The 27,381-nt window shown below is 45.9% G+C and overlaps 1 protein-coding gene across 1 annotated transcript in view; it reads left to right on the top strand.

Moving 5' to 3' along the window:
• Positions 1 to 27,381, top strand: part of LOC119187713 (cubilin) — a 174,414-nt gene that overhangs the window by 34,621 nt on the left and 112,412 nt on the right. The window contains exons 5-8 of the mRNA XM_075878533.1: positions 3,232 to 3,333; positions 10,096 to 10,305; positions 20,211 to 20,324; positions 23,792 to 24,049. Of these exons, the coding sequence (XP_075734648.1) occupies positions 3,232 to 3,333; positions 10,096 to 10,305; positions 20,211 to 20,324; positions 23,792 to 24,049 (684 nt within the window). The remainder of the gene's footprint in view (positions 1 to 3,231; positions 3,334 to 10,095; positions 10,306 to 20,210; positions 20,325 to 23,791; positions 24,050 to 27,381) is intronic.

The following is a 27,381-nucleotide window of genomic DNA, read 5'->3' as shown; positions in this document are numbered from 1 at the left end:
CAAAAAAAAATATCGCGTTATAAATGCTTTTTAAATTTTTTGATGGCATGGTTAAAATTAAAGAATCTTATCTTTTAGCTCTCCATTTCTTATCCCACAGAAGGGACCACTCTCTAAAAATAAGAATACTTTTGCAGAATAAATGTCTACTAACACTGGTTTTTTCACCACACTATCTCCCTCCCAGTGGAATCAAATTTCACAGGAGTTGGTGCAAGCCTCTGGGAAGAGTCGTAAAGCTTGTGTGAGTCCTTTCTCACTCGTAGGTCACAGGCAACACCATCGCTGACTACCATGCCTGAGAAATGTCAAGGCTGGCCATGAGCCGAAATGCAACTGCACCTGGTTACCAGCTGTTGGGACATTACCCGGATGTACTGAGAGGAAAGGTGCAGACAACTGGAACCACACCCTAAACTGACCAGGCATAACAGACGATCCTGCATTGAGTATAGCCGGGATCGCTTGCACTTTCCGTACTGATGAACTGCATGTACCCTGCTGAACAAGACACCCTCTGTCCATTTTGCAAAAAAGAAAGTGGCACCCCGCTGCTTATCTTGGGAGAATGCAGGGGTGCAACAGGTGCACCAATCGTGCGAATTTGATACAATTCCCCTTTTTTGCACCGAGCTGCACCATAACTATGAAATTTTCCGAAATTGCGCCACGCCACACCAAAATGCCCGACAAGCCTCAAAATTTTCTCAGTTGTGCTAATTTCGGCGATAAATGAAGGTGACATTGCCCACCTTCAGTTAGCGTCATTAATCTAAGTGCACAGACTCTAAGTCGGTCCACTGATCGCAGCGGATACCTAACGACGGGACAACGCAACTTCTAGAAAAAAAATGCGTTGCCTTAGCCATCAATGATTCATGGGAAATGAAAATTTCCTAGTCAGCAGTCATGGCTATGGTATGCTAGGAATTACAGCTGGCAGCGTATGCCACGTTTTCCGCAAGCGAGCAAACTCGATGTGCTGTAAACCGCGGTGTTGCCAGTGGCTACGTTGGTTGGCACAGCAACAGCATATAAAACATTTTTCTGTCTTGAAGTTGAGTTATCCCAGCGATAGAAATCCTGTGCCATCACCGCGGGCCAACGGGCGCATCTCATTGTTACTGAAATATCTGGTCGAATACACCTCGCTAGCGAGTAGACATGTTGTGCCCTAAACCTAACCCTATCGAGAAAGAAAAAAGGGGGTTGGGGTTGCATAGCCAGAACCTCTTTTTTCGGGGGTGCGAGTTTCAACCATATTATGTATGTTTGTGTGTATGTATATATGCACAAGCAAAATTGAAAATGGGGGGGGGGGGGGGGCAGGGTTTAATTCCCCCCTTGCCAAGCCTCTGAGGTGGGGGACGACGACGTAGCGGTTCAAAAATTTATTAGCTTTGTTCTAATCCAGCAGAACGCTGCTTAAGCCTCCTTCGCCACTGTACACTGGTGCCCTGTGGTAAGGCAGATTCAGATTTGAAAGGGGCTGTTAGCACTAGTTACGAAACACAACACATCTTATTTCATTACTCATGCTCGTATACGCCGCATATTTGCGAGTACGAGCAGGATAGCCAATGTCTAAAAAGGTTACTTGGAATCATTTGGAACAATGTATCACATTAATGCAGCACCCCCCACCCCCTCCCCAGAAAAAGAAAAGGGAACTGTGTGCCCGTTTCTTTTTTTGTTGTCAGCCCTATTTCTAAGTTTAACAAATATCCCGAATTTTAAGGCCGCCAGCTTAGCAGATCTGCATTTGGAATTCACAGAGTCTGTCATATATCATAGCCCCGCCGCAATGGTCTAGTGGCTATGGTACTCAGCTGCTGACCCGCAGGTCGCGGTATCAAATCCCGGCTGCGGCAGCTTCATTTCCGATGGAGGCGGAAATGTTGTAGGCCCGTGTGCTCAGATTTAGATGCACGTTAAAGAACCCCAGGTGGTCGAAATTTCCGGAGCCCTCCATTACGGCGTTTCTCATAATAATATGGTGGTTTTGGGACGTTAAACCCCACATATCAATCAATTAGAGTTTTTTATAGGATTTGGCATGTGTGGCAAATGCTAATGTGGACTTAATTATTGTTTGCTCAGTGGCGTGGTTCAAAATACTCTTCTTTAAATTGCAATCCTCATGTTCCGTCTGCATGATTTAGGTGACCTTGAATGGTTTGAACACATTTTATTTTCTAAATGTGTGGCTCATTTTTTATGCTGCTCTAAATTTGGTCTTTAATGAGAGAAAATAGATGTCTTTTTTTTTTCTCACAACCTGCTCCAAAAGCAATGTTTTGCTGCTCCAAAAATTGCTCGAAGTCCTATTTCGACAGTTGCACCTCTGAGAGTGCTGAGAACTCAAGACCTCTTCTCTCTCCCCCTCTCCCTAACACCCAATTCCTCACCCCTATGGTGATGGGAGACCATGTTATCCAGCCCCGCCCGACAGACTTGGCTTGCACTGATGAAGAGGGGCCAAGAGCTGCCGGAAACATATGGGTCCATTACTAGGGGACCGTTACATACTAGGGGACCGTTACATATGGGTTCGTTACATATGGGTCTGTTGGTGGTGCCTGCGTGCACCACCAACATTGTTGGGCCTAATAAAAGTTTATATTCATTCATGGCACAGAAGTTGTTGTATGCCGCTAGAAACATTGTTCCAGGACATACTGTTAGACTCGTAACTACATCTTTTTTAATTTTTGTGTTGATCTTGTTTGCATAGTTATTCTGTTTATGTAAGCTTATGTTACCCTGAGCCCCTGCAATAATGGCTCGGGTGCTGTAGGCTCTTTGAATAAATACATAAAATCAAAGTGTGGCTTCTAGCGTCAAGAAACACAACTATGATGAGTATAGTCATCCATGGTTCTATGCAGGGCCATTTTTTGTACATGAGTATTTTCACGATCATTATTTTCACTAGAGAATCTCAGGACAGCTATACGTCTTGCCAGCGAAAGGGAAAGGGTTTGTAAATGGTCGCAGATTTTGTAAAAACACCAACGTAGTCAAAGTTTTAATAAATATAGTATTCTATGTATGCAGTATATATCATTAAGAGATATCTTTAGCTACTAGGTTTTCTGTACTACAGAATTATTATTGTCGCAGTGCATTGCTTGTTTCCTTGTGCTTATGGCTGGCTGTAGTGATAGTGCAATGTCATTTTGAGTAATCTTTTGAAATGTGACATGTAATTATGATAAATTTATTTTGTAGATGCTGTCACTTACTTCATTCCTGATGAAAGTGTGGTAATTTCTACCACTTTAAATGAAAGCATGAAGGGATTACGAACATTCAGTGGCATGTTTCATGAAGGTAAGAATTATTGTAGCAATAAAAGTACATTGCGGTTGACTCGTTTCTGTGACTCTGGTGTTAAATATAGCAGGAATTGGGGATAAGGCATTAAAATGGGATCGTGAAATTAATTCTGCCGTTGGCTGCACTTTCAGACCTGTATTATTCGTTTCATTGCTCTAACTGGCAGTTGTCTTTCTTATGCGCTATGGAGTCATATTTACTGACTCTCTATGTCGAAAGAACCCTAATGTGTACTTAAGATTGTGAGAATCCTGAAACTATTGATCTTTTTCTTCTAAGTACAATGCACTTGCCTAATGTCTGACATTATTCTGTGTGCAAGGCCATAGAGAGATTGAGACCATTCTGTGTGCAAGGCCATAGAGAGATTGAGACCAGTAAAAACCACGACATCCTTTGTACGAGAAGCTTAAGGTTGAGTGTTGGGCTAGTTGGTGTAATATAATTTGATGTCTTACAGCGTAAGGAACAAGAACGAAATAAGTGCTGTGTGTGTCTTTCAATATTGTCTTTGTTACTTGCTCTGTAGAACAAATGAGAAGCCTGTAGATCTTCTTAAGGTATTGCTGCCATAGATATGAAGACCTTCATTTATACGAGGCCAAGACTATAGGCCGTCCATGTGGACTGCTGAGGCCTTGACAAACCACGCTTGAAGAGTTGTAGTGGGGCTCTTTGTCGTCAATATTGTAATTGCGAAAAATCGCCATGTCAGCCTGTGGCCTCCAGATAGGGCATACATATGGGAGACACAGTTACTTGTTTTGTTGCAGCCAACCTCCTGTTCATGGTAGTTGTGGAGCAAGGCTCTTTTTCGCACATTCACGTGGATGCTGGGAAATGCTTTGAACGAAGGGAACACTTTCTTACTTAAAGCATATCTCTCTACACCCCATATTCTTTCTCGGCACATACATACCCACTTTTTGAGATGAAAACAGTTGTGATGTACGAATTTGCTGAATATTACCATGTAGCACATCCTGTCTTTGCTGCGATTGTAATGTATGTATGTAAACAACTTTTGTACTTACAAAGCTTATATTTGCGATATTCTATGAGGGCCTTGTTATCTGAGTGAATGTTGCAATATTTTTTTCTTTACCTTGTGCAGAGTAGCATTAATGATTATATTTTTTTCACAGCGAAAGCTGTTATGAGATCACAATTCGGGTCACGCGCAGTTGTCTGCCGCCACCGGTACCCGTAACCACATCGGCCGAAATTGATAAAAAAAAAAGAAAAAAAAACGCATTAATGACACAGTGGGGCTCGAACCCGGGTCAGCTGGGTGTTAGCCTAGTATTTCACCACTTAGTTACGCCGGTGCTTGTAACTTGTCAAAGGCAGGCTTAACGTAGCACCAATGACACAGTGGAGCTCGAACCCAGGTCCGCTGGGTGCCAGCCCAGTTTTCTACCACTGAGCTACACCGGTGCTTGTGACTTGGTGTCAAACTTGTCTTATGCGGGCCTGATGTCGGGAAAGCAATCATATTAGTACAGCTTATAAAGCACTTTAATACACTGAAGCACTTTAATACACTGAAAGAACAACCAGTTGTCACACAATGCGAATAGGTCGTCGAATGCTTCAGTGGGTCGTCGAATGCTTCAACCCATTACGAAAGGAAGGAAAACGGCAGGAAAAGAACGACAGGGAGGTTAACCAGCCTATAGGCAGCTGGTTTGCTACCCTACGCATGGGAGGGGATGGGGGACATGAAAGATAAGAGAGAGGGAAGAGAGATAAACACAGCACATTCGACAGCACACGCACACACACTCAGTCATTGTTGTCTTGTCTTTCGCGGTGTGTGACATTGCTGTTACATCCGATTGTTCAAGTCCTTGTTGCGTAGGAATTTCAATAGAGCTTTTGTCGCGGTCTGTTGCAATGTCTTCTCTCGGGCACTTGACAGAATAGTGTCCACAGACAGTTAGCTGTTGATGTGCGCAAAAATGGATGCCAGTGACTGTCTCTGGATGTCATATAACGGACAGTCGCACAGGATGTGGTGTAGCGTCTCTTCGCAATGACAGGTATTGGAGAGAGCGTTGTCGGCCATTTCTATGACAAAGGAATAAGATTTTGTAAATGCCTCTCCTAGCCATAAGTGATGAAGAAGAGTGGCTTCTTCGGTCGAGCCCAGTGGGCATGCGGAGAGCCATCAAAGAGGACAGGTGGTGTTGACGATTCGTCTCGTTGCTTGGTGGGAACCATAGTGAAAACGTGATTTCACACGCAAGTCGTCAAAGACTAAGTCGCTGAAAATCTACCATTGTTGCGGTGGTTCCCGATTTACCACACAAAGGGCAGCGTGCAAAGCAGCTAGTTCCCCTGCTGTAGATGCTGTGGAGTGGTCAGTCCTAAAGCTGATAGTAACACCTCTTGCTGGGACAACTACTGCACCTGACAAACACTGGCGGTTTATAGAGCCATCGGTATATATATATATGTACACTGTCTGAATATTTCTCGTGCAAAAGAAGAGACAGTTGTTTCAGCACGGGCGATGAAAGCTTCGACTTCCTCCCGATCCCTGATACACTAAGATGCACTGTGGGTCGAATAAAACACCAAGGGAGTATCGATGGTTTAAATGCAGGAGTGAAGCCCGAGGGAAGTTTCTCGTTGTACTTCACAATCATTTTAGTGAACGATGCTTGGCGCCTCTCTGAAGGCAAGAGTGCAAGGTGATTACAGGGAGCACGTGCGAAGTGTCTGATGTGCGTTCTCAGGACTTCTACAACAATGTGAGTTTGTATCGGATAGTCACCAGCAATTGCAATTGTTGCCTCTGTTGACGTACATCTGGGCAGACCAAGGCACACTCTCAGTGCTTGGGCTTGTACTGCCTGTAGAACGTGAACATTGGTCTTGCAGGTATTGCTAAGCATGGGCAAGCTATATCTCAGGAAACCGAGAAATAGGGCTCTGTAGAGCTCCATCATTGTGTCTACTGACATCGCCGTCTTTCCTGCCAGAAACTTGAACAATTGAGAAATAGCGATCAGGCGCTTCTTCATGTAGGCAACATGCGAACTCCAACACAGGTTCCTATCAAAGAAACCGGTGGGTTCTGGCGTAAGAAATCCGTCGCCCGCAGATTGAGATGACTTAAGGGGTCATTGTTTTGCTCTTTGAAGCCGGGAACGTATCTGAGGATGTGTGACTGCCGAAGTTCAGACGCCGGTGTCGTCTGCGTATATTGACATTTTAATGGTACTTGGCTAGTATTCAGCAAGGCCAATTAGTGCACGATTGAATAGCGTCGGGCTAAGAACTCCACCTTGAGGATTACCCTTGGAAGTATAGCGTCGCGTCGTTGGGCCATCGTTTGTTAACACAAAGAATGATTTTGCAGCCAGGTAACTCGATATCCACCGAAAAACTCGGCCACCAAGGCCAACCGCCGCAAGAGCACCCAAAGTGGCTTCTTGTAATACATTATCATACGCGCCTTTCACATCTATAAACAAAGCTGTAGATAGTGTTAAACGTACGAAACTAGATCAACGACATTGTCAATGGAAGAGCGGTCACGTCGGAAACCAGCCATGGAATTCGGATAAATCTTGTAGTATTCAAGATACCACTCCAGGCGGCCTAGTATCATCCGTTCCATTAGCTCCCCTACGCAGCTGGCCAGTGCTATTTGGTGGTATGAGGCGAGTTCGAGTGGGGATTCGCCCTGCTTCAAGACGAGTAACAAGCGGCTTACTTTCCAGTCGTCAGGAACATTGCCATCCTGCCACGAGATGTTGTAAAGGCTCAACTGTTCTCTCCTTGCACCTTCCCCAAGGTTGCACAAGGCTCGGTATGAAATACCATCTGGGCCCGGAGAAGTTCAACGCCTGCAGAGAGCTAGTGCCGCCTCGAGCTCCTCCATTGTAAAAGGGAGGTCCATGTGGTGGTCACGGGAACGGGGGACGTCGCCTTTCACTGGAGAAACTGGACGAGTGGCTTGATTGGCGATCTGCGCACAGAAATCTGCAACATCGATGTCTTGCCTTCCTTGAAATAGCGCGAGCACTTTGAATGGAAAACGCTGTTCCGTAGGGTGACGCAGACTTTGCGCCGCTTTCCAAATGTGTGAAAGTGGCTTGCGAGGGTCTAGTGACTGGTAAAACATTGTCCATCGTTCCGACGCTAATCTATCCATGCGACACCGAATCTTCTTTTGCATCCTCCTGGTTGTCCTAAGATTGTGAATTGATTTTGTACGCCCATACCGACGCTCCGCCTGGGGTCAAAGTGCTCGGAGTCGCTCCAACTCTATGTCAAAATCGTTTCATGTGGAAGATATCGTCACCGTGCGAGTGGCGTTTTGCATTGTGCTCTTAATTGTTTTCTCTAACCCAGATCGTAGGTCATCGCTGTAAGCATCTTCTATGTCAGGTTTGAAGTTGGTCCATTGGACTGCTTGAACGGTCGTCCGACAAGCCTTTGATGTTAAGGTTGGAATGTGATCACTTCCTCGTGTCTCAACATCTGGAAACCACTTGACGTATTTCGCGAGGGAGTTGGAGACAAAACCAAGGTCGAGACAGCTGCCGTATGTTGCCCCTTGAAGAAAAGCGGGGCTACCGTCGTTCAGGAGAGTAAGGCCATATTGCGCATTGAAATCACCTATGATGACCCATGGTGCAGGACACACTCTAAAAATATCCGCTAATCTCCTGGAATCGAGATTATTCGACGGCGATATACAAGCGCCTATGAGAGTAAACATGAGTTTGTTCTTTTTCACAGTGATGCAGACATACTGATTGTCATCGTGAGGCGCAATTGGTTGCACAACATACGTCAGTTCACGACGAACAAAGATGGTGATTTTGCTGCACGCACCGTTTGTTGAAGACATGACAGCTTCGTACCCCGAAAGTCTTATTGGTTTCGACAATTTGGGTTTACAAATGACGCTGAGTGTAAACACGTTGGTAAACACAAACTGATGAAAATCTGAAAGGCGTGATTTTAGTCTTCTGGCGTTCCATTGGATGACGGATGCAGCCTTGACTTCACAAAATGATGAGGTGTGAGTAGCCATCTTCCTAGTTGAGAAATTCAAGCACTGGGCTTAGGGCGTCTAATACTCCAAGTGTGCTTCGAGCAGATGCTGTCATCCATGTTGACTAATATCACTCTGATAGCTTTTATGAGGGAACACAGCACCGAGATCACTTGGCGATCCATTTAAGGCAAATCTTTCATGGCTGGAGACGGCTCTGGTGTGGCCGCAACCTGCTGTGGTTCCTTGACAGAAGAGCGGGTCGGGAGCGTGGGCCATTCCTCCGGAGCAGGAGGCTTCTCCGCTTCTTTTGTAGAAGTGGTGGGTCCTGTCACGGCGATACTGGGTGGAACCGCTACAGAGTGGGAACTAGCATTACAAAAGCTTGTTCTTGTTCCCCTATTAAGTGTGGCACATACCCACTTCAGCCATATTTCCTCATCGTCGTCAGCCACTGCTTGAACAATTGGCAAAAAAATCCTTGCAAGTGTTTAGCGGATACCACGCTTCTCAGAAGAATGACGAAAAATAGCGTAGCGAATGCCGGCCTACTATCCAATTAAATTCATTAAAAATGACCTAGTGGGTATCAAGCAAGTGCGCTTACAGTAGTTACCCAATGAGAGTTTCGAAAAGGCTCTGAAAGGCCGCTCTTCTAGCTTTCTCTGTGACTGTGCTGCACCTTCGGTGCAGGCCTGGCATTTTGTTATTTTATTGCTTTGATAATTTTTTATAATTTTTGAAATTTCTCCGGTTGAAAACACTAATTCTTCATCTATCTTTGATTGCCTCCACTTTAACATCAATAAATTTTTATGGCAGCAAAGTATATATTTTCTGGACTACCCAAGAACATCCAGTTTTTGTGCACAAGAAAGCATTACGCACATGGTTTCAAGCTCTTCTATGCAAGGACTTTCTCTAAGCAACAGTGCCTTTTGCGAATTTTATCAGTGCCACTTTTTATTGCATCATAGCATTTACACACAGTGCATGTTCTCTTCATAATACCTGTCACTACTCGTTGCATGATCTTACTAGATAAGCATTCTGTGCAATTTAGAGCAGCTGTTCTTAGGCTCGGTTACAGCCGCTTCTCATGTACTCCTCATAATTAATTGCTCCATTGCAACAGATAACACTGCATTGGTCGGGTGCAATTTTGCGTTTCTTGGCCCTTGCTCTGAAAAACGTCAAATTTCACCATTACAATGTTGTGTTCACTATTGGTGCATTCTTTAGCACCAAAACAAGATCTTCAGCATTAGAGGTAGGAGCACAAAAACTGTTACATACTTATTGATTACATGCATCCATGTTTAGAGGATCTTCCATGTTGAGAAAGTATTTTTTTTAATATACTGCTTGATTACTTGACCAAAAAGCAAGTTAGGCTGTGGTAGCCTCTTTTAATGGGAAAGGTCACATTTTATATTTAAATGATATTGGGAGTTACCTGTCTGGTTCAGATCAAACATTATAGGGAGCAAGTACACCGCCCACATAAAAGTTTCGATTCGAAAACATTCATCATTGCCCAGAGGTCAGATTTTTCTATAAATATTTTTGCTTAAGTGAATAGCATTAGGTGAGACTTCTGCAGTTTGTCCTATTGTATTTGTTTGTATACCAACCTAACTTTTATGTAGTTCAAACACACAGGTCATTTGGATTGTATGTCTATGAGTTTGTTGGCTCATTGACTGAAAGGAAATAATGATGTCACTGTTTTCAATTTCCAGGTTGCAATGCCACTGTATCATCAAGCACCCCAGTATTCCATTTTCCTGCTTATGTCAGTGGCAGCGAGGTTGTGGTATGCTACATCACAATCCATGCTTCGAATGCTAAAGAAAATTATGCCTATGCATCGCTGGACTCAGTCAACTTAAAGGGAAAAAGCAGCCTGAGTATAACAGGGAAACCAGCAGTCTTTCCTGCCGAGTTGAAAGGTGTGTATGCATAAAATAAACATTTACATAACTAACATGTAACAGCAGACAGCTAGATGTACTGTCTTGACTTACCGTATATACTCGTGTAAGGGCCGCCCTCGTGTAAGGGCCGCACCCCAACTTTGAAAGCGGATATTTCGAAAAAAAAAAAAAACAAAAGTTCAAAATGTCCCGCCAGAAAAGTGTAGTTAGTTCATTTACAGCCAGATGGCGCTGCACGCTTTTCCGCTTTTATTCTACTTCCGCCGACGCGCCGACCACGCTGTTGACAGCGCGCCGCCATATTTGCCTTGTGCGGCCTCTTTGTTGGCATCGTTCCTAGCATCGTGTCGATACGTTGGCAGCGCGACTTCAGATCGGTGTCGTCGGTGTCACTTTGTTGGTTGTAGTGAACCCTGCAGAAGCCAGCGCACGTGACGGACGATGGGCCGGCATCTGAGATCATTCACTGCAGCATTTAAGCTGCAAGTGATTGACTATGCCGAGGAGCACGGGAAGCGGGAAGCTGGACGAAAGTACGACGTCGATGAGAAGCGCGTGCGTTACTGGATGAATCAGAAAGATGCCCTCGCCGCTACTAACAGGAGCCGAAAGGCGTTTCGCGGGAAAAAGTGCAAGTACCCGCAACTCGAAAGCGAGCTCGTCAACTACGTCGTCGACACACGAAGGGACGGCTACGCCGTATCGACTGACATGATACGCGTCAAAGCCCTCAGCATCGCTCGCCACATGGAAATACCCCCGGCACAATTCAAGGCAAGTCGGGGCTGGGCTACGCGGTTTATGAACCGTAACCAGCTTTCTATTCGGCGCCGAACGACGATTTGCCAAAAACTGCCGCGCGAGTACGAAGACCACGTCATTAAGTTTCATCGCTTCGTGAATGCTCTCAGGAGGGAGCATGAATACGACCTGTCCCAAATTGGGAATGCGGACCAGACACCTGTGTGGTTCGATGCACCGGAAAGCACCACAGTGGATTTAAAAGGTGCGAAAAGTGTGTCTGTGCGCACGACTGGTGCAGAACGCCAAAGGTGCACTGTGATGTTGTGCATCACGGCAGACGGCAGGAGGCTTCCGCCGTACGTCGTATTTAAAAGGAAGACTCTCCCAAAAGAGAAGTTCCCTCAGGGAATCGTCGTACGTGCGCAAGAGAAGGGCTGGATGTCCGAGGAACTGGTCGTTGACTGGATTAAGACCGTCTGGGCAAACAGACCTGGAGGGCTGTTACAACGGAAAGCCCTCCTTGTTTTGGACAGCTTTAGGGGCCACTTGACCGACCGCGTCAAGAACCGAGTTGCCGCAACTCGTACGGACTTGGCCGTCATTCCCGGTGGCCTGACGAGTGTGCTGCAGCCGCTCGACGTATGCGTCAACAGACCATTCAAAGTGGAATTTCGCCGATGTTACTCTGAATGGATGGCTGGAGGCGTCCACGAGAAGACCCCTACAGGACGGCTGAAGCGGGCGTCGCTCCAACAGGTGTGTGAATGGATTTTGAATGCGTGGCGTGCCATGTCAGTAGAAGTAGTTGCTAAAAGCTTCAAGGTAACGGGAATTTCGAACTCCATGAACGGCACCGAAGATGACCGTCTCTGGGAAGACGCGGACGCCGAGGCGAGCTCCTCCGAGAACGAGGACAGCGAAATGGAATCCGAATAAAAACATTTCTGGCATGTCATTTGTGACTCTTGCACTCTGCTACTGTTGCATAAACAGTACAGACCTTTGGCCTGTACTGCCTGTACTAAATCGGCCTGATTCGTGTAAGGGCCGCACCTAGCAAAATTTTCGAAAAAAAAGTGCGGCCCTTACACGAGTATATACGGTACTTGACTTAACCTGTAGAACTTTTAATTGAATTTACTGCTATAAATTGTTGACTTGGACCTCCTAGAACCACTGAAAATGCTCATCAGTGTTTTGTTTGCATGAGCAGCTGTAGCAGGCTAGCTTGACAGTCGCTTGTTCAATCACGGCCACGGAAGTCGTATTTCGGTGTAGACAGAATGCTAGAGGCCTGTGTACTGTGGGCAGTTCGTGCACATTAAAGAACACCAGATGGTTGAAATTTCCGGAGCTCTCCACTGCAGTGAGATGCATAATAGTCTTGTTGTTTTGTCATGTAAAACACATTGTAGTATTATCATCATTAGTTTGCAAATTACAGTGAGATTTTATACCCAATGCTCGTATACCAAAACCACAATGTGTTGGTTACAAAACTGTTTTTTGCCTATATCAATAATATTCAAAATACTTCATGAATTTTATGTTGATTGTTACATAAGAGGATGTCATTATATATAAGTTTGTGCTTCTAATTGTTTTTAAAACTCTAAAAACTGTCACAAGGGGTACGCACAATGCTCATAGAATGTTTGTTGTTTGCCTTGGCCGGGCTACGTAAGGCATCATTTTACATTTCTTCCACGTGTCAACGCTGCAACGTGTGTGTTCTTTGGCCACCTGGATCATATTCAAACCAGCATGGCTAAGTGCAGAACTAAGAAGACAAGGAAGCGCAAGTTTAGTGGAAATCACTACATGACGACGAGGCTGCCTCCTGACACGGGCGCAGGTCTTTTGATGACCGCGACGAAGCTTGCGGGCATTGCATTCTGTCTTTGGTGTTTTCATGACTCACGTGCCTTGGATGCATAAACCCAACGCTGAAGCTCGAGGAACGCTCTCATCGCCCCGCCGCGGTAGTCTAGTGGCTAAGGTACTCGGCTGCTGACCCGCAGGTCGCGGGTTCGAATCCTGGCTGCGGCGGTTGCATTTTCGATAGAGGGGCGGAAATGTTCTAGGCCCGTGTGCTCAGATTTGGGTGCACGTTAAAGAACCCCAGGTGGTCGAAATTTCCGGAGCCCTCTACTACGGTGTCTCTCATAATCATATGGTGGTTTTGGGACGTTAAACCCCACATATCAATCGAGGAACGCTCTCACCAAGGGATATGCTCAACCTGTGTGGTCGTGTGGACTGACGATGGGCTCGAGCGTCCATTTGATACGCCTAGAAAGGTGGGATGTGTTAATGAATATAATGTTCGTCTCGTTTACACGTTGCATCAGTTAGGAAAAAGGCATGCAGGTTCGAAAACGTTTGCCAAAGTCATGAACATGCCCGCTCCTCCACGTCACTCCGCCTGCGACAAATTATCATCTCGGCTTTCTGCAGCAGCAGGAGAAGTTGCGTCGAAATCTATAGCTGATGCTGCTGTGGAACTTTCGTCGTCATGTTGTGGGCAGTGCCGAGTGTGGTGTTTCAGGTGACGGCACATGGCCGAAGCGTGGCCATTCATCTTTGAACGAATGTGTGTCTGGGATTTCTGTTGACATGGGAAAAGTCATTGATGTTCCCTTTCTAGCTCATGTAAGTCTTGTAAAACTAAAAGGAAGTTGAGGCCAGAAAGTGCTTCTTATTAGGAATAGAAGGCAAACCACACTTCCTGTCAAGCAAACCATGAAGGAAGTGCTGGCAGTATGGAGACAGTTGGTCTGTACTGAAGATTTGAGAGGTCGCAGCCAAAAAGAGGCTTGAAATATCTGAAATTCTACTGTGATGGTGATTCCCAGAGCTATGCCGCTGTGAAAGACATGTATGGAAAGGAAAATGTCCAGAAACTGGAATACATTGGGCATGTCCGGAAGTGTCTTGGCTGCCACCTCAGAAAACTGAAGAAGGCAGTGCGTGGTCTCGGAGGTAAGGGAAAGCTCACTGATGCTCTCATTGACCGCATATCAACTACTAAGGCATTGCCATAAGGGCTAATATGGGCAATCTTTCTGCAATGAAGCAGGGCACCCTTGCCAATCTTTTTCATTGCAGCTCTTCCGACAAGCATCAGAGACATGGTCTGTGCCCACTTGGACCGAACAGCTGGTGTGGGAGCACGTTTCGCCGCCTTTCTAGCAAAAACTGGTCGCTCGTCACCCTGCTCCTACCTTCTGCCTCCGCTTTCTCAGCACGCTTGCGCGCTCTGCACGTGCAGCGTCACCTGCGACTTGCTCGCAGGTTTAAGAAGATATAAAACCTTATCATTGTATGAGTATCACCAGAACAGAGCGCGATTCGACAACCTTTGTGGGACCAGGTAATTAAGTCGCCAAACACAATGTTTTCGAGTGCTATGTGCGTGTTGATTTCTATGACATTAAAAGTGAGGTGACAGCACTATAGCGGCACAAATGCTACGCTCAAACCTCGTTATAACATAACAGGATATAACGAAATAATGGATATAACAAAGTAAATGAAATTCCTCTTGAAAGCTCCATTGAGAACCACGCATTTTAAACCTCGTTATAACAAAGTAAAATTGATAAATAGATATAACGAACTAATTTAATCTATAAAATAGTCCACCAAAAAAAAGAAACCGACCGTAGTGTGTTAAGTATATCGTTTTCTGCGGAGCTTCACGCTCGTTCGGCGTGGCTCTTTGAAAACTACCGCGCAGACTTTACAGCCACGTCACGCGCCGCCGAGAGAGCCGTCTTCCTAGACATCCAGCGGGAAGGATTGAGGAAACTCTCAGCAAGTCATATGACTGAGAAGCGGCGCCGCGGTGCAAGCTGTGTCGCCCAAAAGGCAAACAGAAATTAGGTGCCTTCTTCCCTACTTTCCAGAATCACTCAATCAATGCTACCCTTTGCACCGAGAAACGAGTACTCTTTGCGACAGCTTTCTTTTTTTTCCTCTCTCTTCGCGTGCAGCCTTGAAAGGAAAAGGGTCTCAAGGGTCTCTATGGGCAGAGACAGAAAAGGGAGAAGCGTGGCACAAGCGCGTCGCAAATTGGCATTTGAGAGAGAGCAAACAATCCGCCACAGTCTTTTTTTTTTTCCTTTTCTTTTTTTCTTTCTTTGCATTCAGTGTTGAGAGGTGCCGCCGCGGGATTGGGCATGCTGCTGGGAGCATTTTCAGAGCGCGGTATGTTCGAATGAACCGTCGCAAGTGCTTGCACTTTTGAATTACAGGGCATTTTTGCCGATTGGAATACACATAGCTTTGAGGGGACCTCAACTTGAATTCGAATCAACCGGAAGTTCGAATAAAGCATGTTCGAATTAATGAGGTTCGACTGTGTTTATTTTTTGTTGTACGCGTGGTCGCATAGTGGTGCATCGGGCCGCGAAGCTGTTTTCATCTTTGCATGCTTATAGGTGTGTGCCCATCTGAGCATACATTGCCACAAACTGTTATAATCGATATAACAAAATAATTGTGGCTCCCCTTCAACTTGGTTATAAGGAGGTTTGAATGTATATGTTACCGTTAACGCCCAGTTGCTCCGGCAGTTGTCTTCTCGGAGCTGTCGGCAAACCACCTTTCGCGTGTGTTTTTGCAAGGCACCCATCCGCTCCTCCTCTGCGTTATCGCGGTAGGCGAAAGCAGCGGTGGCGTGTGAGCCTCTTTGGCCCGCACTCGCGGCGTGCGAGCCCAAATGTGCTATCGCCTGGCTGCCGCGCATATGCTCTCATGCCCTTTTGCATAATAGGTGAGGCTGGGGTGGCATTTTTGCAGCGTTTTTGCATTTTTGTTTCGTTCAGGGTTGGTTCCAGTGCCCACATTTAATTGTTATAACTGATATTGCATCATGATGGCATTGTTATAAACGGTTGATTTTGCCATAGATTGAAAAGCTGATGGTGCCGCGGCTGTCCATTGTTATATCCGATATATTGGTAAGACCATCATGATGGCATTGTTATAAACGGTTGATTTTGCCATAAATTGAAAAGCTGATGGTGCCGCGGCTGTCCATTGTTATTTCCGATATATTGGTAAGACCAGTATTGTTATAAGTCGACTCGACTGTATTCATGCCTGATTACGCGGCGTGTTCACTAATTTGAATGTCGCTTTGGTTGTTTTGACAGCTCGCTTGGTTGTTGTCATATTATACAATACCCACTAGGACCGAGCATTTTTTTGGTTACGCCGAGATTTGCCCCTGATAACCCCGTCTAATTTCATGAAACCATAGAAAATTGTAGTGCCACCTTTGTTCTTTTTCTAACTCTTTTTCATAGTGGCAGCTGTATATCGCCCGCGGCTCAGGAGCATGCAAGGATATATTTTACATGCCAAAACCATGATATCATTAGGAGCCACGCCGAAGTGTGAGACTAGATTAATTTCGGCCACATGAAGTTTCTTAGCATGCACCTAAATCTAATTGAAGTGGCCCCGCCACAGTGGTCTAGTGGCTAAGCTACTCGACTGCTGACCTGCAGGTCGCAGTATCGAATTCTGTGTGGTGGCTGCATTTTCGATGCAGTCAAAAATGCTGTAGGCGCGTGTGCTCAGATTTGGGTGCACGTTAAAGAACCCCAGGTGGTCGAAATTTCCGGAGTCCTCCACTACTGTGTCTCTCATAATCATATGGTGGTTTTGGGACGTAAACTCCACATATCAATCAATCAATCTATTTCAAGTTAAGGTGCCACGACTACAACAAACAGAGTGCGCACACACCGAGCGCCACTTTTGTTTACATGGAAATGCAGCTGGTGTATGTGGGAATTGAACCCATGACTTCGATCCTAGCATTGCAACAACTCAGCCTGCTAATTTATCGGTAGGTGTCGCTTGCAAGACCTGTATGTATAAACGCTCAGCGCGAACTCGCAGCATAAATCTGTTTGCACTGAGCGGCGACGAGAAGGCTACAGCCACCAGCTGAATAGAACACTTGCAGAGCTCATGGTACAGTATTTTAACTGTGGTGTATTAAGCTGGCAAGCTTTGCCGCTGTCGCATTACAAATGGTCGTCTCAGAAAGCCAGTGCCCAATCTCGAAATGTATTGTAGAGGTTGTCTACTTGCGGTAGCTTCAGTTTACAAAAGCACTTCCTTTTCATATGAGTACGGCCATTACGGTTTTCCCCATTTTTAGTTGGTAATACTGTGCACGACGAAAAATCCTTCAAAGTGACAACACCGAGAGACTATCGACGAACTGCCATAATCTACTCTTGACGCCATTTGTCCTCGCCCTGCTTGCATTGGAAATTGTGGAACTTCACGGGCAGTTTTCAACTCTTTGTCATTTTAAACTTTTGTGGCAGCTCACAATGCAGAAGTAGTCTGTGCCTGCTTTCCAGGATGACAAAGTAGCATGCAAAATGCAAGATAAAAGCCCCAAGGAACACGTCTGTGCGCACAACGGAAAAACCAAACACACGGGGCCCATCCGAACGGCCGGAGCTTTGCCCTCTCTCTACTAGGGTGGCGAACGGCACTGCGCAAACTTGAGCCTGTCTTCCCTATTATTTTGTTTCTGCATTTGGCATTCATAACTTGCTATGTAGTTAGTTTCTTTTAATGAATAGTGCATGTAAGAAATGTATTTGAAATTCCGGTTTGTGCTTATGTGAAGTTTCTTTTAATGAATAGTGCATGCACGAAATGTATTTGAAATTTCAATTTGTGCTTATGTGAAGTGTTTTTGAACGCTATGAATAACTGCAGTATGAAGAGACACTGCGAGGCTACAGAAATCGTTTGTTCTTTTATGATGTTTATTGCTTGTGTATGTTTTTGAAGGCAAATTTGGTTTGCTGGTGCACATCTTCTTGTGTGGATTTGGTCATCTCGCTGTTACCCAACTCTATGGAGCTTGAGAAATCGGAGTGGGAGTGGGGAGACAGACTTGAGCAACCTCCTCCAATTTCAAGTGCTGTAATATACCCAGACTGTTGAGGGCACTTAACGAGTTGTTTGCTCACCTAGTACGATTCTTGTTGAGGTCTTGTCATCCTTTATTTTATACCCGAGATTGACCTGCAATATAGTAAGCTGCATTTTATTTTCACTGGTGTTGGGAATTGTGGTGTGAAATATAAATGTGCAGGTATTCATCTGCAAAAGATTTGAAATTTGTGTGTGAAGACTTGAGAGCAGCTAAACCGAAAAATACATATACTGTCAAGCCCTCTAAGTGTGACACAGCATCCGGCCTTTCTATCCCCAAGCTCATAGTAAATGAAATACAGCTTTTGGAACTTTGTGGTAAAAGAAGTTGAAGTTCAGCTTTAAAAAAAATGAAAACAAAAAGTTTTTTTTCCCCAAAAAGCCCGTCATGCGCGTGTTTCGAATAGCAAAAGCGATAAGGATGCTCTCGAGCTTATTTAAAGCGGCAGTGTGCATTTTGTCGAGGCCTGTGGCATAAGCTGCCTCAAGATAATAATGTAGCCAATTGCTACAAGCACACTTGTGTGCACTGGCTCCAAGGTCTTGTCATCCTTGCAATCGGATTTCTCCAAATCGCTCTTGCCGTACACTTCATTCATAATGCCCTTATCAGTGCCTGGTTTTGCAGTGTAGGCATCATTATCGGCTGTAATGAAGTCATCTCAGCAAATGTCTCGCACGCCCTCTCATGTCCGAGTCGACAACGGGTTGCCACGGATCGCTGCTGAAGTGATTGTGTTCGGAAAATTCAGGCTCAGCATTGAGTCGGACATCGACGAAGTCAGCCCCCCGAAAATAATTTCGCACACATGTAGCCATCACTGCCTTTCACGAATCTTTCACAATCTACAGCTAAACACAGGGACATTTGAAGCGGTAAGTTAGATGCTGGGTGGTCAACAGATATGAGCAAGCGCTCCACAACGTGGAACCCATTAAAGTCTTAAACACACTGATTACGCCCAAGCCAAGGAGCCGGGCTTTCGACATTTCGTTGAGCAGCAGGAAAGGATGTGGAAGGCCACCCGTCTGCCGTCCTGACCACACATGCACACCAACAGCGTAAAAAAAAGCGCGCATGCGACATAGAAGCCAACATGCGTGGAACTGTCCTGGGCCTGTTTCTTGTCAGAAAACGAAATTTGTTAATTCGAGCCACGTGGCTGGCGTTGCGGAGCGTAGAGACTGGTGGAGTTGCGATAGAGGTGATGTATGAGTAGGGCCACGAAACGTGGAACTCACTCGGGGGAAAACTAGGGAGAGCGTTCTGCGTGCGCAAAGGTCAAAGAATTGTATTGTGGCGCTGGCGGACTTGCACGGCCCCGCTGACTTCTATAATTCACGATTTGTTTTGTGTAAAAACCGTTTTTATGCTTCGAAATGCGTGCGATGGGCATGCTGTGCAGTGTGTGGAGTGAGCGAGAACAGGTCCTAAACACGGAATGAATCGCGAATTATCAAAGTTGGTGTGGTAGCACAAGCGTGTGCACCAGAACGATACGACACCGATGCATACAAGACTTAGACACAGATGATCGGGTACAGTTGCTGGCTGACGATGTTTGCAAATGGTCTGGTCACTCCAGGCTGGCGACGCCAGCGAAAATGTAATAAAACCAACGATCAAAAACTGAGAGGAGATTAGTCGACCTGCCGGTCTTCTAAATGTTGGTGGAAGCATGAAAACATGGGCCTCGTCTAGCGATGGGGGGGTCTTCAGAGTAGCGGTTTGACAAATGAGGGAGAGGGTGCATTAAAAAAAAAATGGTTAGGGAGAGTGACAACTAAAGGGCTGCAGAGGCAGGGTGGACGTTTAACAATAATAATCTAGGGGCACCTTGCTGATAGCTTAAGTGGTCGAAAGTGGTTTCCTTGAAAGTTGCCAGAGCGCCGACTCTGTTTGCTGTAACCAATCGGCGACGCTCAAGAGATGTTCGTTGTAAGTGCAATTTTCGGCCACTGAAATGTATATTTCTACGGTCATGCGGGTATCGTTCGTTTTAAGTGGTGCCGTTATATGTGGGCTCAAACTGTATATGTATTTATGCATTTTTTTATTTTTGAATTCAAAGAGGTCTGTGAAAAGTGTGCAGTTAATATCCCAAAATATCTTCTTTCAAATATTTCATCATGCACCAAATAGCAATAAAGTGCCTGTCAGGTTTTATTCTTATTTTGATGATTTTTTTTTTGTTTTCTAGCGGGAGATGCACCTGCATTCGACTTCATCGCCACAGAACTGCAATTTGCTCTTGCCTTGGACCTGAGCATTGCAAATCAATCTTTCACTATCCTGCTTGACTCAGTTTACAATAGTAAGTGATGGTTTAATGTATTTTGTCTATGGTTTGTCAGTTTCACAGCAGTAGCAAAGAAAAGCACAGGTACTTATTGTTCCTACAGAATGTTCTTCACCTGAGCTCAAGATTATGGTTTCAGTTATTGTCACTGCCATTCTATTGTTGCGGGGATGGAAAGGAACAACATATCTTTTATGGCATATTCGGTTGGTCGTTCCAGTCCTCTGGCTAAGAGTCGCCAGATGCCGAGGCAGCTCTTGCCCCGCCGCGGTGGTCTAGTGGCTAAGGTACTCGGCTGCTGACCCGCAGGTCGCGGGTTCAAATCCCGGCTGCGGCAGCTGCATTTCCGATGGAGGCGGAAATGTTGTAGGCCCGTGTGCTCAGATTTGCGTGCACGTTAAAGAACCCCAGGTGGTCTAAATTTCCGGAGCCCTCCACTACGACGTTTCTCATAATCATATGGTGGTTTTGGGACGTTAAACCCTACAAATCAATCAATGTCGAGGCAGCTCACAATCGGAGCGCGACAGGCAGTTAAACCAACCGAACACATTAGTGATTTCGGAGCAGTGCACCTGTAGCGCCACTGTTGTGCCAGCGCAGCAAGCTGCAGGGTAAACATGCTTGCGTCGCATCGAGAAATGGCGCAGGTCAGTTCAGTGGACATCTCCGACATGTCTGAATGCAGCAACAGCTGTGTAATGACACCATTGACGTTTCCTTCCCTTTGCTAGCTGCCTTCTTATTGACATGGTGCCTGTATGGCCTTGTAGATGTAAGCTTGCCATGCACACACTCAGAACCGCACGAACAATGTACGTGCATGAAGTGTTATGCGCCCGATGATGTCCCCTCCCCTTTCAAAATGTGCGCTCTTCCTGTTGGTGCTTTTCTCCTAGTTCACCTGCCGGCAGCCATGTAATTCGCCTGCTTGTGTCATGTGATCCATCCTCCCTGTCATATCGCAGCATGCTCTCACTTCAAAGTCAGAACGGTCTAGAGCACTTTGAGTCGGCAGCGGCTGCTCCGAAAAAAACCAACCAAAGGTAGTTCGAGTGCTCGAATTCTACCACCTAAATGCGCGGCCAGATTACAGAGCGCTCTAGAGCGCTTACATATACTCTCAACCAAATGTGCCATTATATTTAACATTGCACTGCAGTTTAGTTACTCACTTGTTTTTTTACTGCATATCAACGATCCACTCTGTATAGGCTGTATAGGCTGTTTTCTCAATCATAGTGATGCTTTAGAACTGAGCCTCAGTAATGTGATTGGAAGGGAAGCAAAAATGTTGTTCTTCTGCCTGAAATGTGGAAGGTGACTTTGGGTCAACAGTTGATCACTGCCTGTAGTACAACTATCAGTTTCATTTGACAAGGTTGGGTGCGCCTTCGCTGGTTACATGATTGCAATAGTATGTAGTGTTGAAAAAAATGGACTGTTTCGCCTGAATGGTGAAGAAATGATTGGATAGCAACACACTGGAGTACTGTACAATGGAGCATTGCTAGACTGGCAGTTTTCGAGAGGATGTGCTTCTAAAATGTGAGCCCGAACTGTAGGGTCTCATTGACAAGCCTCCGGCGGTGGGCTGCAGCATGTCTAATGCACAGCTGTATGTGCATAGCCGCATGTTGTTCCTGCTGGCGGTCACATTTGCAAACACATATTTTCTTTGGCGCATCTAGTGTTTACTGAAAGGAGCACTGACATCAAATTTACTCATGCCAAGATTTTTGCATCAACGAGTAGCTATAGACCCCGTAGCAGCGATTCGCGACCTAGAACGCAACTGAGGGATGAATAACTATCACTTGAAGTGATTGATATCACTGGTATCTAGCACGATTCAAAACAGCCGGCAATCCCGCCATTTTTAGTGCTGGGAGCACTACCAGTGGGGTGACCTTGCGGTCACCTCCAGATTGCGCCACAGCTGACCACTTCTCCACATAACAGAGTGACGTCAGGCTCAGGTGCTCCACAAACACTTCGTCTGCTAGGCCGAAACTTTCAGTCATGCCTTGTCACCTGCATTGCAATTGTCGCCGTAAAAAGTAGCGATTCAGGTGGAATACGATAGTCTGGAGCTTGGAATCTCTTCGATTCGTGACATCGCGAATCATTTTTGCTTCGATCGACTCTTTACAGAACAGCGATTTCAAAGTGGATGCCGTTCCAAGCATCACTGAGAAGGTGCCCGAGCATGCCACGTGCGCTCATGTGTCTCAGTTAGTTATATTGGTGTGTTTTGGCGTGCAAGGCATTCAGGTATACGCAAAGGGGTCAATGGAATATCGCTATCAGGAATGAGCATCAGCAGAGAAATAGAATACGTTCCCTGCTTGTCAGGTTCTTCTTTGCGCCTCCAGATGGCCCCACCTATCTAGCATCTTGCGGTTGCGGCGGCAATAACCCGGTATTATGCAGACGCAAAGAAGTCTACATAGGAATTAAAATTCAAGAATACCTGCGTGTTATTTCCTAGGAATGGTATCAGTTTATATGCTGTTCCACTTTGATAGCTTGTGGTCGTGATAGCTTGTGGTCGTGTTGGCGTGTAACATATACGTGATATGAAAAGACACTCTCATTGCGCTTTTTTCACGCTTTGAACGAAACGACTGCAACTCACAATGGTTCCCCGACATGCTGACCAACAAGCACACGTTGAATCATGCTTTTTTGCTTTTGCCGTTCTTTTAAAGGTGGTTTGCATCTTCGTAATTTCACGAAATCATTCAAAGCGGTGCGACAAAAAACAGACTTGACGAGAGTAGGTATCCGGGCTTCGGTGCCACAATAAGAACACTCGGATCATAGAAGTCATCGCTACTAGCGCACCGTCACTCAGGATAGTATGTGTGGAATGTATAACACCGAACACGTAGCACTAGTGTCGATGTCGCAGGGCACTCCATTTTTATTTAACTATGGCATGCTGTTTGCCGTCGATATAAAATAACTTCCACGCGACGGATTCGATTCAAATTTGCCCAAGGCGACCTACGCGCTTGGAGCAATCAAAGGAAGGGCACACCTCGATTCTGAAATTTGATGTCAGGGCTTTTTGAAGCTCTCTGGTTGGCATTGCGACAACACACGTACGTAGAATAAAGCATAGTCATGGCCTTGGCTGGCCTTGAAAGTAGAATTACGGAACCAGGCGTTTTCTGGGTTTGTGCCTGAATCAGTAAAGTTATTGCTTTCAAAGGTCGGCGAGTTTATATATAAAAAAAAAACGTGACTAAAATTAATTTTTAACTTTTTGCCACAGTGAATTTCATGGGGTGTTTATTTGGAGCAGTATTAGTACAATTTTGCTTGGGATCTTAGTGGAAACTTTTTCCAATAGTAGTGTTTTCTACATTTTCGAGTAGGTATTTCTATGGATATGTATTATAAAGATTTTGTCATCCAGCATGCAGTTAGACATCTGTTTTTGTGCATTGTGAGCCTGTATACACACACATTTGCAGATTGCAGTGGCATGACTGAGATGCCATCAGTTGCTGCACAGACACTACTTCTACCAACAGCCAACATGAGTGACTACCTTCTGCAGCGTCTAAACTGTCGCTGGATAATCCGTGGACCTCAGAACAATGTCCTTGGCCTAGAAATACTTGGTTTCTCTCTCGCTGGCACCCAGGACCTTTTAGTTATCACAGACGGTGGCAGGAGAGACTCGCCTGTTGTTCTGCAAGCTTCACCATGTGATGCACGGCAGGTTACTGGTGAGTGCCTTGCAAAAGTATATCAAGTAGTGTTATGCTTTCATGCTTTTTTACTGTTATAAAAATGGTCTGCGAATCATTGTAAGATTTTCATTCCATAAACTAGACGTAAAACCACACTTTTACAGGTGGCAGCTGGACCTCCAGTCGCCCATTATTTTATTAAAGAAGTTGTTGAGGCAGCCCACCAGTATGCATATTGAGAAACATGTGAAGTAAATGCTACACCAATAGTGCCATTTTCTGCCCATCTATGCTCTGCTGCCCTGCTTCAAAGCATAAATTTAGCTTGTATAGCAAACTTTCATCAAACAACCCAAATCAAGCATGTTGCGCTTGTATTTTATGGCACAAAAAAAAAAATCAACTTCATGTGTCATTATCTCTCATGTATTCCATTGCTATGCACAACAAAAAAAGTTGTGCTTTTTAGTATCGATAGCATGCTTGGTGCCCTGCCTTTATCAGACTGCTTCTCAACAATTGCCTATGGGATGCTGGCTGATGCCCGACCAACCACTTTTGTTGCGCGTTCTCCCGTGGCATGTGTAATTCTTTGCAGCAGTCGAGCACTGTAACCCCAGCACCACGGCAGTGGACTCAAAAATAATGAAAGTTTGGTCCTATAAAAATGGTTGGGTTGTCGCAGCGGGTCTTTAATCAATGTAGAATTAACTGAAAGATACAGTTAACCAAACTTAAAAGTAGCCTGTTGAGGGTCAATGGCATGAGTATAAAATGCTGCAAGTCTGCACTGTGAATTTCATGCATTTACAGTGCTCTCGGTGGGTACAAAAATGCAACAGTAATTCAAAGTTGCTCCGCAAGTGCCTTTCACTCCCATATGGATACGAGGAGAATTTTTCTTGTGCTGTTGACCTTTGGATTTCATTCTAAAGTTGGTTTCGGTCAGTGCATTTGCCATCATTCGTGTACACCAGCATGCATGAGTGCAAATTTTTAAAGGGGGTGAAGCTTCGTAGGGTCGAGCCATGTCCCCTGTTTGTCGGCGTGACGCGCTATGGATATCTATATGCATATGGATATCTCTATGAATATCCGTATAGATAGCCATGTGAATATTTACCGTATATACTCGTGTAAGGGCCGCACTTTTTTTTCGAAAATTTTGCTAGGTGCGGCCCTTACACGAATCAGGCCGATTTAGTACAGGCAGTACAGGCCAAAGGTCTGTACTGTTTATGCAACAGTAGCAGAGTGCAAGAGTCACAAATGACATGCCAGAAATGTTTTTATTCGGATTCCATTTCGCTGTCCTCGTTCTCGGAGGAGCTCGCCTCGGCGTCCGCGTCTTCCCAGAGACGGTCATCTTCGGTGCCGTTCATGGAGTTCGAAATTCCCGTTACCTTGAAGCTTTTAGCAACTACTTCTACTGACATGGCACGCCACGCATTCAAAATCCATTCACACACCTGTTGGAGCGACGCCCGCTTCAGCCGTCCTGTAGGGGTCTTCTCGTGGACGCCTCCAGCCATCCATTCAGAGTAACATCGGCGAAATTCCACTTTGAATGGTCTGTTGACGCATACGTCGAGCGGCTGCAGCACACTCGTCAGGCCACCGGGAATGACGGCCAAGTCCGTACGAGTTGCGGCAACTCGGTTCTTGACGCGGTCGGTCAAGTGGCCCCTAAAGCTGTCCAAAACAAGGAGGGCTTTCCGTTGTAACAGCCCTCCAGGTCTGTTTGCCCAGACGGTCTTAATCCAGTCAACGACCAGTTCCTCGGACATCCAGCCCTTCTCTTGCGCACGTACGACGATTCCCTGAGGGAACTTCTCTTTTGGGAGAGTCTTCCTTTTAAATACGACGTACGGCGGAAGCCTCCTGCCGTCTGCCGTGATGCACAACATCACAGTGCACCTTTGGCGTTCTGCACCAGTCGTGCGCACAGACACACTTTTCGCACCTTTTAAATCCACTGTGGTGCTTTCCGGTGCATCGAACCACACAGGTGTCTGGTCCGCATTCCCAATTTGGGACAGGTCGTATTCATGCTCCCTCCTGAGAGCATTCACGAAGCGATGAAACTTAATGACGTGGTCTTCGTACTCGCGCGGCAGTTTTTGGCAAATCGTCGTTCGGCGCCGAATAGAAAGCTGGTTACGGTTCATAAACCGCGTAGCCCAGCCCCGACTTGCCTTGAATTGTGCCGGGGGTATTTCCATGTGGCGAGCGATGCTGAGGGCTTTGACGCGTATCATGTCAGTCGATACGGCGTAGCCGTCCCTTCGTGTGTCGACGACGTAGTTGACGAGCTCGCTTTCGAGTTGCGGGTACTTGCACTTTTTCCCGCGAAACGCCTTTCGGCTCCTGTTAGTAGCGGCGAGGGCATCTTTCTGATTCATCCAGTAACGCACGCGCTTCTCATCGACGTCGTACTTTCGTCCAGCTTCCCGCTTCCCGTGCTCCTCGGCATAGTCAATCACTTGCAGCTTAAATGCTGCAGTGAATGATCTCAGATGCCGGCCCATCGTCCGTCACGTGCGCTGGCTTCTGCAGGGTTCACTACAACCAACAAAGTGACACCGACGACACCGATCTGAAGTCGCGCTGCCAACGTATCGACACGATGCTAGGAACGATGCCAACAAAGAGGCCGCACAAGGCAAATATGGCGGCGCGCTGTCAACAGCGTGGTCGGCGCGTCGGCGGAAGTAGAATAAAAGCGGAAAAGCGTGCAGCGCCATCTGGCTGTAAATGAACTAACTACACTTTTCTGGCGGGACATTTTGAACTTTTGTTTTTTTTTTTTTCGAAATATCCGCTTTCAAAGTTGGGGTGCGGCCCTTACACGAGGGCGGCCCTTACACGAGTATATACGGTACGTGGTGTCACACACTTCGGGTGAGGCCCCGCCGATCCAACATCGACGTTCGACGTGCGACAGACTCGCAGGCTTACACTTTAGGCTTCCGCCTGCGACGCCTGAAAGGCCTCGAAGTGGTACATTTCAAAATTTATTTGCAGGTTGGTCGACCCGTGTGGGGTTGCACGTGTGGTGATGTGTGGGCCTGACCGACGCACTCATAGAGCAGACACGGAGTTTGATTACACAAAAACAAGCATTTAATTAAAACAAGGGCAAAGGTAGGGGTTAACAAAAATAACAAAGGAAGAAACTGATACGCGCGATGGAAAGAACAGCTATATAACAAAATATGCTAAAAAAACACTACAAAAGATACAGACTAAAGACATATATGTGGAACATTAATAAAACAAGATGGACTACAGGAGAGACAAGGAAAATTTACGAGAGAAAGAAAAAAAAAAACTCAGGCTCGCGCTTCTGAGCTTCGACGTGCGACGCA

The sequence above is a fragment of the Rhipicephalus microplus genome, chromosome X (assembly GCF_043290135.1).
Source record: "Rhipicephalus microplus isolate Deutch F79 chromosome X, USDA_Rmic, whole genome shotgun sequence".
NCBI lineage: Eukaryota > Metazoa > Arthropoda > Arachnida > Ixodida > Ixodidae > Rhipicephalus > Rhipicephalus microplus.
Note: the sequence above shows the minus strand (reverse complement) of the source record. Positions and strands in the feature narration are given on the sequence as shown.